The sequence below is a fragment of the Narcine bancroftii genome, chromosome 6, assembly GCF_036971445.1.
Source record: "Narcine bancroftii isolate sNarBan1 chromosome 6, sNarBan1.hap1, whole genome shotgun sequence".
Taxonomy (NCBI): Eukaryota; Metazoa; Chordata; class Chondrichthyes; order Torpediniformes; family Narcinidae; genus Narcine; species Narcine bancroftii.
Genome location: NC_091474.1, coordinates 54,499,667 through 54,512,807, shown reverse-complemented (window position 1 = coordinate 54,512,807; position 13,141 = coordinate 54,499,667). Strand labels below are relative to the sequence as shown.

The 13,141-nt window shown below is 47.2% G+C and overlaps 1 protein-coding gene across 8 annotated transcripts in view; it reads left to right on the top strand.

The window, feature by feature from the left end:
- rabep1 (rabaptin, RAB GTPase binding effector protein 1) overlaps positions 1 to 13,141 on the top strand; it is a 314,581-nt gene that overhangs the window by 282,110 nt on the left and 19,330 nt on the right. For all 8 annotated transcript variants that reach the window (XM_069885028.1, XM_069885025.1, XM_069885027.1 and 5 more), the window contains one exon: positions 9,345 to 9,443. In XM_069885028.1, the coding sequence (XP_069741129.1) occupies positions 9,345 to 9,443 (99 nt within the window). The remainder of the gene's footprint in view (positions 1 to 9,344; positions 9,444 to 13,141) is intronic.

Sequence of the window (13,141 nt, the reverse complement as noted above, 5' to 3'; positions counted from 1 at the left end):
GTGTGGGTATGACAACGGCTCTGTATACGCTTAACTTTGTGAGGTTTTTCAGTTGGTTGTTTTTCCAGACTCTTTTGTGTAGTCTTCCAAAGGTGCTATTTGCCTTGGCGAATCTGTTGTCTATCTCGTTGTTGATCCTTGCATCTGATGAAATGGTGCAGCCGAGATAGGTAAACTGGTTGACCGTTTTGAGTTCTGTGTGCCCGATGGAGATGTGGGGGGGCTGGTAGTCATGGTGGGGAGCTGGCTGATGGAGGACCTCCGTTTTCTTCAGGCTGACTTCCAGGCCAAACATTTTGGCAGTTTCCACAAAACAGGATGTCAAGTGCTAAAGAGCTGGCTCTGAATGGGCAACTAAAGCGGCATCGTCTGCAAAGAGTAGTTCATGGACAAGTTGCTCTTGTGTCTTGGTGTGAGCTTGCAGGCGCCTCAGATTGAAGAGACTGCCATCCGTGCGGTACCGGATGTAAACAGCGTCTTCATTGTTGAGGTCTTTCATGGCTTGGTTCAGCATCATGCTGAAGAAGATGGAAAAGAGGGTTGGTGCGAGAACGCAGCCTTGCTTCACGCCATTGTTAATGGAGAAGTGTTTAGAGAGCTCATTGCTGTATCTGACCCGACCTTGTTGGTTTTTGTGCAGTTGGATAACCATGTTGAGGAACTTTGGGGGGGGCATCCGATGCGCTCTAGTATTTGCCAAAGCCCTTTCCTGCTCATGGTGTCGAAGGCTTTGGTGAGGTCAACAAAGGTGATGTAGAGTCCTTTGTTTTGTTCTCTGCACTTTTCTTGGAGCTGTCTGAGGGCAAAAACCATGTCAATAGTTCCTCTGTTTGCACGAAAGCCGCACTGTGATTCTGGGAGAACATTCTCGGCGACACTAGGTATTATTCTATTTAGGAGAATCCTAGCGAAGATTTTGCCTGCAATGGAGAGCAGCGTGATTCCCCTGTAGTTTGAGCAGTCTGATTTCTCGCCTTTGTTTTTGTACAGGGTGATGATGATGGCATCACGAAGGTCCTGAGGCAGTTTTCCTTGGCCCCAACAAAGCTTGAAAAACTCGTGCAGTTTGGCATGCAGAGTTTTGCCGCCAGCCTTCCAGGCCTCTGGAGGGATTCCATCCATACCTTCTGCTTTGCCACTTTTCAGTTGTTCCATTGCCTTATATGTCTCTTCCCGGGTGAGGACCTCATCCAGCTCTAGCCTTAGGGGCTGTTGAGGGAGCTGGAGCAGGGCGGAATCTTGGACTGAGCGGTTGGCACTGAAAAGAGATTGGAAGTGTTCTGACCATCGGTTGAGGATGGAGATCTTGTCGCTGAGGAGGACTTTGCCGTCTGAGCTGCGCAGCGGGCTTTGGACTTGGGGTGAGGGGCCGTACACAGCCTTTAGAGCCTCGTAAAAATCCCTGAAGTCGCCAATGTCCGCGCTGAGCTGGGTTCGTTTGGCGAGGCTAGTCCACTACACATTTTGGATCTCCCGGAGTTTGCGCTGAAGATGGCTGCATGCGCGACGGAAGGCTTGTTTCTTCTCTGGCCAGGACGGCTTTGTAAGGTGAGCAGCTCGCTTCTTTGCCAGCAGCTCCTGGATTTCCTGGCTGTTTTCGTCGAACCAGTCCTTGTTTTTCCTGGAGGAGAAGTCCAGTACCTCTTCAGTGGATTGCAGTATGGTAGTCTTCAGCTGATCCCAGAGGGTTTCAGGGGACGAGTCCGTGAGGCGGATTGCATCCTCGAGCTTTGCTTTAAGGTTTGCCTGGAAGTTTCCTCTCACTTCGTCTGACTGCAGGTTTCCAACATTGAACCTCTTTCTGGGGGCTTTACTGTTCCTGGACTTTTGCTTGAAGTGAAGGTTGAGCTTGCAGCGAACCAGCCGGTGGTAAGTGTGGCATTCCGCGCTGGGCATGACCCTGGTGTGGAGCACATCTCGTTTGTCTCTTTCTCGCACCAGGACGTAGTCCAGGAGGTGCCAGTGTTTGGATCAGGGATGCATCCAGGTAGTCTTCAGGCTGTCCCTCTGCTGAAAAAGGGTGTTTGTAATGACAAGCCGCTGTTCTGCGCAGAGCTCCAACAGGAGGCGCCCATTGTCGTTGCACTTGGCAACGCCATGCTTGCCCAGGATTCCTGGCCAGGTTTCTGAGTCTTTGCCGACGCGAGCGTTGAAGTCGCCAAGGATGACAACCTTGTCGGCTGTAGGGGTGCATTGAATGAGGTTGCGCAGGTCAGTGTAGAACTTGTCCTTTTCTGCTGGTTCCGCCTGGAGGGTTGGAGCATAGACACTGATGAGGGTGATGCAACGCTTGTTTTGAAGGTGGAGTCGCATGGACATGATCTGGTCCGAGTGGCCTGTCGTGAGGTTTTCGATTTTGGAGGCAATGGAGTTCGTGACCATGAAGCCTACACCAGATAGGCGTCGTTCATCCATAGGCTTGCCAGACCAGTAGAGTGTGTAGCCCACGCCGCGTTCTTGGAGGCTGCCTACATCTGCAAGGCGGACTTCACTGAGAGCAGCTATGTCGATGTCAAGTCTGAGGAGTTCATGTGCAATGAGGGCAGACCGACGTTCAGGTCTGTCGTCCTTGTGTAGCATGGTTCTGATGTTCCAGCATGCTAGCTTGAGTTTGTGAGCATCTTTTGAGGGGGAGGACGTGGACCTGTCCTCGGGCCTGCGCAAAGGAGCTTTGAGGTGGAGTGCAGTGCGCGCAGTACTGGCCCCACCCTTTACACCCATGGTTCGTGTGCCGTGGCCAAGCAAGCTGGGACATGGCAGCGAGGTCCTTGGGTCGTAGGTTTTATATCGGAGTGGCCTTCTCCTATGCAGATTTCTTACCCGGGCTGGAGGGGCCTGCCTCCCCTCCTAGGTCAGACCATACTGCCCGGACTGGGGCCAAGGCCGCCGCTGCTTTCCCTGTGCCCAGACTGAGGCCGCCGCCTCCTACTTTCTGCCCGGACTGGGGCCTCTGCCTGTCTCACTCGACCGAGGCCGGGGCCGCCGCCTGCCCTTCGCTCTTGCCCGGATCGGGGCCACCGCCGCCTACCCTCTGCCCGGACAGGTGCCATGGCCGCCGCTGTTTTCCCTTTGCCCGGACTGGGGCCGCCTCCTCCTTCTTTCTGCCCGGACCGGGGCCTCCACCTGCCTCACTCAACTGAGGCCAGGGCCGCCGCCTCCCTTTCGCTCTTGCCCGGATTGGGGCCGCCGTCTGCCTCACTCGACCGAGGCTGGGGCCGCCACCTCCCCTTCGCTCTTGCCCGGATCGGGGCCGCCGCCGCCTACCCTCTGCCCGGACCGGGGCCGGGGCCACCGCTGTTTTCCCTGTGCCCGGACCGGGGCCGCCGCCTCCTTCTTTCTGCCCGGACCGGGGCCTCCGCCTGCCTCACTCAACCGAGGCCGGGGCAACTGCCTACCCTTCGCTCTTGCCCGGATTGGACTTTGGTCGGTGTGCTGTGCAGCGAACAGAAGTAAAACCAACTAAGTTTACTGGAACTCTTTGAGACCTGTTCAGCATGACCCTCATGATCCTTTGTGCCCCACCCCACCACAGGGATCATTGTAATGTCAGTCCAGTGCAAGCCTGCATCTCCGTGACCTGGTTTGCTTGAGGATCGGTGCAGCCTGCTACGTGACACCCCCACCCCCCCAGAACTGGAGTTCGAAGGTGCCGAGTCCACGGTTGATACGTTTTGGAGGCCACCCTCTCTGTCGCGGGGCTGGAACTGTTACTGGTTGATCAAGGTCAAGGTGTGCCGGTTTGAGGCAGTTGACATTTCCTGCCTAGCCCCCAATGTCCAAACGTAACACCTTGTATGGGTGCTGAAATGATGTCTGGTGCATGCCTCTCCTTATGAAAGACACTCACAGTCTTCAAGATCCTTCAGGGGTGTAAGATTGGAGCTAGACTGTGATGTGAGGTAGGACGGCGGCAGAGTGCCCACCTTCTCATGATGTCGCTTTAGCAGCACTGTAGGTGTCTCCTGGCCACTGGCACAAACTCTCCCGGAACTGTCAGCAGAGCCTATAGATGAGCTTAGCTGAGGATGTGGCCAAATCCAACTTCGGCGCTGTGTGATGCCAAGGAGCACCCAGGGCAGCTCATCCACCCAATCTGGGCCTCAGAGCCGCGCCATGAGGACCATCTTCAAATGCCGATGGAACCTTTCCACCAGTCCTGTAGACTCTGGGTGGTAGGTTGTGGAGTGATATATGTGGATCCCTAGGAGCTGTGCCAGCACTGCCCATAAGCTGGACGTAAACATGATCAAATCGACTGTGTGTTGGTGGGAAGGACTGAAGATGGGCTTTCACGTGCCTCTGCACCTTGGATGTCCGACAGTGCAGTTAAGTTCTGGCCCAGTGGCCTAGCCTGCGTAAACAGGTCAGCCACATGTGACCAGTTGAGATGTCATCTAGATGAATGGATAGCCAACTCATGTAGCATGTCGAAGATGCAATGCCTCCACGTGGCGAGAACGATGGTCCTTGTTCAGCCAGTGAACACGTCACAGAGGAGGGTGGCTTCGGATGGCCTGAAACGCACATCTTCCAGCTGTAGCCCTGAGACTGCAGTGCGAAAGGCTGGTATCTTGCCATCCTGCCACAGGGCCGCTGTGAGCACTGTGTAGTCGATTATTCCAGGGTCAGGGAGTTTCACCGACAGAACAGACGTACAGAGCATCATACAGGAGGTTGTTCTTGCTGGAAATGTGCTTGATAGCCATTTGTACTCTGAAATATAAGAGAGCTGACACTACGGTTTTGCCAACCATGGTTCCGACCCCTTTGCGAAGGTAAAAGTGAGGGATTTGTGACTACTGAAGACCATGAAATCCCAACCTTCGAGGAAATAGCAGAAATGGCATACAGTGAGGTAGAGTGCTCGCAACTCCTTGTTGAATGCACTATAATTCTACTCCGGGGTTGCAAGTGTCTGCTGAAGAAAGCAAGTAGTCTCCAATGTCCATCAACCAACTGATCCAAGATGCTGCCGACGGCCATGTTGGATGCATCAAGACCAATGGGCACATAAGCACACAGATGCATGAGAAGAATGGCATTGGCCACAGTGTCTTTGGCATGGTCGAAAGCTGCTGTAGACTCCGTGTCCTTTGGTCTGACCAGACAGCATCTTGAAAAGGAGTCGCATGATCCTGGCAGCTGACAACAGGAACTGATGGTAGAAGTTGACCATTCCAACGAACTCCTGCAAACCTGTGGCCATAGTTGGCCTGGCGAACTTATGAATGGCCTCAACCACCTTTGAACTTTGAAAGATAACCACCCTTGAACTTCTTTCCTAACTCCCTATATTCCCGCCTCAGGACCTCATCTCTACTACTTTCTTCAGGGCCCTCCATAACGTTTGAGACAAAGACACTTTATTCCTTCATTTTCCTCTGTGTGCCAAAGTTTTATATTTGTAATCAAACAATTCACATGTAGTTAAAGTGCACATTCCAGATTTTATTTAATGTTAATTGTATACATTTTGCTTTGACCATTTAGAAATTACAGCACTTTTTATACGTAGTCCCCTCATTTCAGGGCTCGATAATGTTTGGGACATTTGGCTTCACAGGTGTTTGTGAGTACTCAGGTATGTTTAGCTGCTTCATTGGTGCAAGTATAAGAGAACTAGGCTTGCTTCTAAGCTTTTCATCACCTTTGCAGTCTGTAGTTGCAATTTTTCTATATGAGGACCAGTGTTGTGAAAGTCAAATAAGCCATAATGAGGCTGAAAAACAAGAATAAAACAGTAAGAATCATTGCTCAAACCATAGTAGTTATAGGTTATATTATATTTTTATTATATATAAATACAGGTACACAGTCCTTTATCCGGACATCTAAAATCCAGAAAGCTTCAAAAACCGGCAAGTAGGGAGAGGGACAGCAGTGCAAGTCGAACGGGCGAGAGACTGGCAGCGCAAGTTGGGCCGGCGATAGGGAGAGACCGGCAGCACAAGTCAGGCGGGCGAGGGGGAGAGACCGGCAACGCGAGTCAGGCGGGCAGGAGACCAGCAGCGCGAGTCGGGGTAGACGACAGCGCAACTGGAAGGGATGGGGGTGAATATGGCAGCACAATTCAGGTGGGTTTAAATCTGGCTTTCTGAAATCCAGTAAAATTCAGAATACCCTGTCCCCCAAGGGTTCCAGATAAAGGATTGTGTACCTGTATGTCTTTAATAGAGATAGATTGTGGGGGTTTAGTATAGGTCATTTCACAAACAGAGTAACACTTCACAAAAGAGATCTAGTTTAAAATGCAAGAGCTTTTCTGAAAGTGAGACATTGAGGCACCAAAGACAATGAAATTGCTTTGCTAAGGAATTTCAAAAGCAGGTGCAAATGGAAGAGTCTGGAGTCAAGTGCTGATAAAAATCTTTCAAGCATTGGGTTTGAAAGCCTTGGGAGGAGGTCTGGTTTTCACAAGCAGAGAGAGAATTCAGTTCTACAGTGGCTTTTGAGGCTGCAGCGTGGCAAGTTGGCAGATTGTTGAAAATCCCACTTTGAAGATGAGTTCTGAGTTCAGCCTGTTCAAAACTCTTGTAGTCCTTACAAGAGGAAATGGCTGGCTCGAGTGTTTCTCCTGAAATAAGGGAAACAAGAGGAACTCTGTGGTGACCTGGAAGAGGTTATATGGAAAACCCATGATGGGGCAAGTTTCTTCAAACAGACACTGAAATGGGGGATGTGGCAAGATGGCGTAGAAGGAAGACGTGTTCCACCTCTCCCCAGCTGGATCATTAAATACCCAGTTTTTCAACAGTATAAAAGTGATGAAAAATAAGATTTACAGTTATTTAAATACCAGTGCTTTATGATGGCATCCAATGTGAAAAAGTTTAAACCTCAGCTTCAGAAAAAACTGCCATATAAAAGTGCGGAAGAATTGAGGCCTACCTGCATAGCTAAATCCACAGAGTCGTTGCTGGGAGTCTCCAAGCCTCAGAGGACTCCAGCCCGTTCGAGTTTGACTCTGGTGTCGATCCTCCATCCGCAAGATGGTGCCAGCACATTGGTGAGTTTGGCCGCTGCCGACCCACGTTCACGTGAAGCCGTGCGCACGGGTGGCAAGGCTGCTAAGGGAACTCGCGACCTCACTGGGCAGCCTGGTGCCGCGAAGGGTAGCATCAGAGGATGCCTCTGCGCATCCGACAGCCTTGCCTGGCCTGCGTGTGGCATCGCGGGTCCGAGAGCTGCTGGAGAAAGTCGGTGCTGTGGGGGAGCCCGATCGCGGCTTCCCAAAGAGATCGGGGTGCCAGCATTGGGTTTCCAGACCCGCAGCCGTTCAGTCAAAGGACCTACGATGACTGAGGAAGAAGAGGAACTTATCTTATTGGAATTCGTCCAGGAAGAGGAGCTTGCAGTTAAAGAAGGTGAATCTCAAAAAGTGGAAGTGAAATCTGGACTGGATAATCTTTGATAGGGGAGATTTGATAGAGGTTTACAAGATTATAAGTGCATGTCAGCTCCTTCCTCTTAGATTAGGAGAGATAAATACAAGAGGACATGAATTTAGGGTGAAAGTGGAAAGGAGTAGGGAGAAGTTCGTCACTCAGAGTGGTGGGGGTGTGGAATAAGCTGCCATCTGATGTGTAAATGTGGGTTCACTCTTTAGTTTTAACAACAAATTGGATAGATACTTGGATGGGAGAGATCTATAGGGTTATAGAATGGGTGCAGGTCAGGGGGACTAGCAGAACCATGTTTCGGCACAGACTAGAAGGGCCAAATGGCTTGTTTTCTATGCTTTAGTGTTCTATAATTCTAACTAGGCGTTTGATTTTGTTAATCCTAAGGTTTGGGCCATGACTCTTACTGTTTTATTCTGTTTTTGGCCTCATTATGGCTTCTTTGACTTTCATTGGCACAACCCTGGTTCTCGTAGAAAAATGGCAATTACAGATTTCAAAGTTGATCAAAAGCTTTGAAGCAAGTCTTGCACCATTGAAGCAATTAAACATATCTGAGAACTCATAAACATCTGTGAAATGTCCCAAACATTATGGTGCCCTAAAATGGGAGGACTATGTATAAAAAGCGCTGTAAATTTCCACATGTTCAAACCAAAATGTATCCAAGTAACCATGAATAATATCTGGAATGTGCATTCTAATTACATGTGTATTCTTTGATTACAAATTTAAAACTGTGGCGCAAAATAGCAAATAAGGGAGGGGTGGGGGGAGAGTTTCTTTGTCCCATGCATTATGGAGGGCACTGTATGTCATTGGTCCCCACATGGACCGTGACATCTGGATGCTCAGCCTTCCACCTGAGAACACTGTGGACTTAATCAGAGATGTCCTTGACCCTGGCACCAGAGTCAGCATATCATCTGGGAGCTTTGATCTCTTTCACAGAACTTCCTCTCTGTTCCCCTTTCTCTTCTGAGCCGATCGACCAGACTATGTGCCTGAGATGTGACCATCATGACATAGATCATGTCCTCCAGCAATATCTAAAACAGTAATTGTTTAATCCCTCTGCTATTTCCTTGCTCCCGTGGATTATAAATCACTTTAATGTACTTGATGTCTTTGCAGTCTTTTTTAAGTGGTTCTCCAGCATCCCATCTTTTCTTTTGTTGAGTCATAATTAGTCCCAATCCCCAACCCTACTCAAAGGAAGAGGCTTATAAAGTTGAAACGCATCATTTCTCTATTTTTATTTTTGGACTTTTATGCCTTGGAGGAAAAATTAATTTCCAAAATTCTTCCATTATTTCTGTAAAAACTGCCTGCGTTACCATGCTTATCCATGGCCTCGTGTGCTGTCAAACTGAGGCCACTTACAAATTGGAGGTACAACACTTTGTATTCTGTCTCCAATGGCAATAAGTATAGACTTTTCCAATTTCTGTTAACCCTCCTCCCCGAGTTTTTTTCTCCCTCTGCTTTCCTATAGCTTCCCTTCCCTTCCTTTTATCAGAGTTTCCCTCTGCCCTCTCCCCCTATCACTTCAGTTTTTTTTTCTCCTCTACCCTCCCACCTGTATCCACCTATTACCTGCTGGCCTCTGCTCATCCCTCTTCCCTTTTTTCTTGTACTTGACTAAGGGCCCAGGCCTGGTTACCCTTTTCTTCTTATGGGTGGTGGGTTTCTCCCGCACATTTGTGTATTGCACTGTTGCCTGTCTGCCATTCCCTCCCTCTCAGTCATTTCATAGTTCAAGGAGGCAGCACACCACCAGCTTCACAAGGACAATTGGAGCAGTCATCCACCCTCCACCTTCTCTCGCCCACATCAAATAAAATCAGATCGTATTTTCCTGTGTCAATTGTTCACTGACTCTTTAATTATGAAATGTGCAGGAGGAATTTCTACACACAGTCTCTAAAATGTCTTTGTTTCCAGTTGGAAGCTAAGTTGGATGAGAAGAGCAAACACTTACAGGATCTTGAAGAAGTGAGGAACAAATTGGAAGAACAAGTGAAGAAAGAGGGAACTGCAAAGGTAAGCTCTGAGGGAATGATCTATCAGTGTCTTCCCTGAGGGATAGTTCTTCATATCTGCCATGTCATAGATACAGTGGACTTTTCAAACCCCTCCCCCTGAGTCTCTCTTTCCTTTCTTCTTTCCTCCAGCCCCCCCACCCCTTTCCTTCCTTTCCTATCTGAAAGCTACCCTTCCCACCACTTCTCAGCTTTTTTCTCTTCTACTTCCCACCTATGACCTTGTCCTTTCCCCTTCCTCACCTCTCCACACACCCCCCCCCCCCCCCCCCACACCTGCCTGTTTTTTTTAGCTCATACCTTGACAAAGGGATCAGGCATGGCACATCGGTTCACATTGCTTCACATGGCTGCTGCATGATCTACTGAGTTTCTCCAGCTCTTTTGTGTATTGCTTTCAAAGTAAATATCTACCAAACTCTAAATTCCCCAGCTGATTACCTGGTGTCACAGTACTTAAGCTTAATTTCATGCTATAAATCTGGCATTATAAATGTTATCCACATTTCTCTACAGCAATTCAGATTTTAAAAAATACTCTTGCTGTTATTAACACTTGTATGTACAATTACCTGGTGTCACAGTACTTAAGCTTAATTTCATGCTATAAATCTGGCATTATAAATGTTATCCACATTTCTCTACAGCAATTCAGATTTTAAAAAATACTCTTGCTGTTATTAACACTTGTATGTACATAGTCATACAGTGGAGAATCAGGCCCTTTGGCCCATCTTGACTATGCCAACCTAAATGACCCACCCACACTTGTCCCACCTACCTGCATTGGGCCATGTCCCTGCTAAACAAATCCATGCTATCAATGTATCTGTCCAAATTTTTAAAAAAAGATGCAATAGTACTACCTTCTGGCAGCTCATTCGATGCAAGCCCTTGCAGAAAAAAAGTTAATCCTCAAATTCCTGTTAAATCACTCCCCTTTTACCTTAAATCTATGTCCTTTGGTTACCAATTTCCCCTACTCTGGGCAAAAGTCTCTGCGTTCACCTGATCTTTTCCTTTCACCTCTCACCCTCCTGTGTGCCAAGGTATAAATCCTCAGTCTGCTCAACCTCTCTTTATAGCTCAGACCCCCTGAGTCCTGGTAACATCCTTGTAAATTTCTGCAGCCTCTGCAGTTTGACATCTTTCCTGTAGCACGGAGACTAAAACCAATCACCATTTTGACCACCCTACCTACCTTGTATCTCCACTTGAAATAAATAATGTGCCTATACTTCCAGATCCATTTGCCCTACAACACTCCCTACATCCCTACCATTCAATGTGTTAAACCCCTCCCCCCACCCCCAAAATGCAACACCTTGCATTTGTCTATCAAATTCCATCAACCATTCCTCTGCCACCTGATCAAGATTCTGCTGCAATTTTTGGCAGCCACAATACCGGGCATTTTAGTGTTATCCACAAGCTTGCTAATGCTATGTACGTTTTCATCCAAATCATTACAGCACACCACTAGTCACAGTCCTTTCGTTCGAAAAACAACCTTCCATCATCACCCTCTGTTTCCGACAATGAAACCATTCTGCTATCTTACCTGTGACCTAACCTTCCAGAGCAGCCTACCAAGTGGAACTTTATCATATGCCTTGCAGAAGTCCATATATACAATGTCTACAACTCTCCCCTCATCAACCTTTGAGATCATATTTTTTTTTAACTCATAAGATTTGTGAAACATAACATCCCAGTTACAAAACAGTGCTGACTATCTCTCATCAGTCCTTGACAGTCTAAGTGCATGTATGTCTTCTCCATCAGAATGCTCTGTAGTATCCTACCATCTCTCAGGCTATTTCCTGCAGCCTTTCTTAAAGAGAACCACAACATTTGCCACCTTCCAGTATTCTGGTAGCTCACCTGTACTTAGTGACAACGCATAAACCACAACCAGGGCACCAGCAATTTCCTCCCATAGTGTCCTATCCACTGTAATGCTGTTACAGAGCTAGTGACCAGGGTTTGAATCCTGCACTGATGGTAAAGAATTTGTATGTTCTCCCTGTATCTGTGTGGGTTTTCTTTGGGTGCTCCATTTCCTTTCCACCCTTCAAAATGTATGGGGGTTTTAAGTTAATGGAGGTATTTGGGCAGAACGGACTCATGAGCCAGAAGGGCCTGTTACTGTGCTGTCTGCCATCCTCCTTTGTATGCATCAGGACCTTCACCACATCTTCAACCGTAATACTGACTGTTCTCAAGAGACTAACATTGGCTACCAGTGTTCCCCAATCCCCATTGTCTTTGTCCACGGTAAAAACAGGATGTTTAAAGACCTTGCCCAACTCCCATGGCTCCACACAGAGTTGAGAACATTAATTCCTGATGCATTCTGTGTTAACTAAGGTTCCATGTACTGACTAAAATTGAATTTCCACATTTAGTTATGTTTACTGATAACTGTTAAATTTTGCCGCCTTCTCCCTGCTGGAGACTATTCTGTAGTCAGCAGTGCAGGTTATTTTATAACGAAGGCTCAGGTGAACTAATGAAACTGTGTTTACCATTTGATTTAATCTTTAGTAGGGTAAAGGCAGCATTCTTGTGAAGGTCAAATGTGTAAGAGGAAGATGTATAGAAAATGGCAGGACTGATAAAAGAGCATTGATGTTCACAGGGATCTGGGGTGCCCATTAAAAGTGACAAAGTGGATTGGGTAGTGAAGAAAGTACATGGTATGAGTCTTTGAACATAAAAGTAAGGAAGATGCATTGCAACTATTGTAATGGAATATATTTGGAGATAAATTGGTAAAATTAGAGTAGGTGACATACACACACTTTAAAACAGATCTTATTGAAATACTGAAGAATTCATATTCAATGATTTTACAGAAACAATGGAGAATACCATAATTGAAATGACATAATTAAAGCAACAAGCAGGAGACACTCTGGCTGTTAAAAGCCGTTTGCAAGGGTTTTGATAGAGTGCACAGAAAGGTTACTCTTGGGTTTTTGTTTACCTAAAGGCAACAGCTTGACCAAGAAGACTAACTCATATTGTTTGCTGGAGAAGGTCAGGGGTTTTGCAAGTGAGAGAGTCACGTGGGCTTTCTGGCAGTTGGAGAGAGAGAGAGAGAGAGAGAGAGACAGCTGAAACAAGCCAGGAAAATCTTGTTGGAACTGAAACAAACTCTAGAGCGGCGGATAGCGGGAAGTGCTATCTGTCTAAGGTTTCTCTTGGAGTAAGTGGAAAGAAAGGAACTCTGTGCTGGCCCGAAAGAAAGAGGTTATCATCTGGAGAACCCTGATGGGGAAAATTTCATCAGCAAGACATTGAGGTGACTAATGTTGGTACCTCTGTTGTGGAAATCCTGGAACAACAAATCTCTCTCTGCAAATCCTACAAGAACCTTCCTGAGCAGTAAACATTTACCTTTTGAGCACCAAAGCCTGGTGAACTTTATACATGTTAAATTCTGTGCACAATATAAGAATTGCGGGCAACCAGAGAACTTGGAAGAATGAGAAGTGAGATTGAACTGTGAACCAAAGTACTTTTCTTACATTTACACACACATCACATACACGTGTTCTTAGAATTAGAAGGGGGGTTAAGTTGGGTAGTTAAGTTAATAGAGATAAGTTAAAGTTTGATTCTGTTTTCATGTTTAAAGATGTTTCATGTTTAAGTAACTACTTGTCTTGGTGAATGTCTATTGTTGCTGGGTTT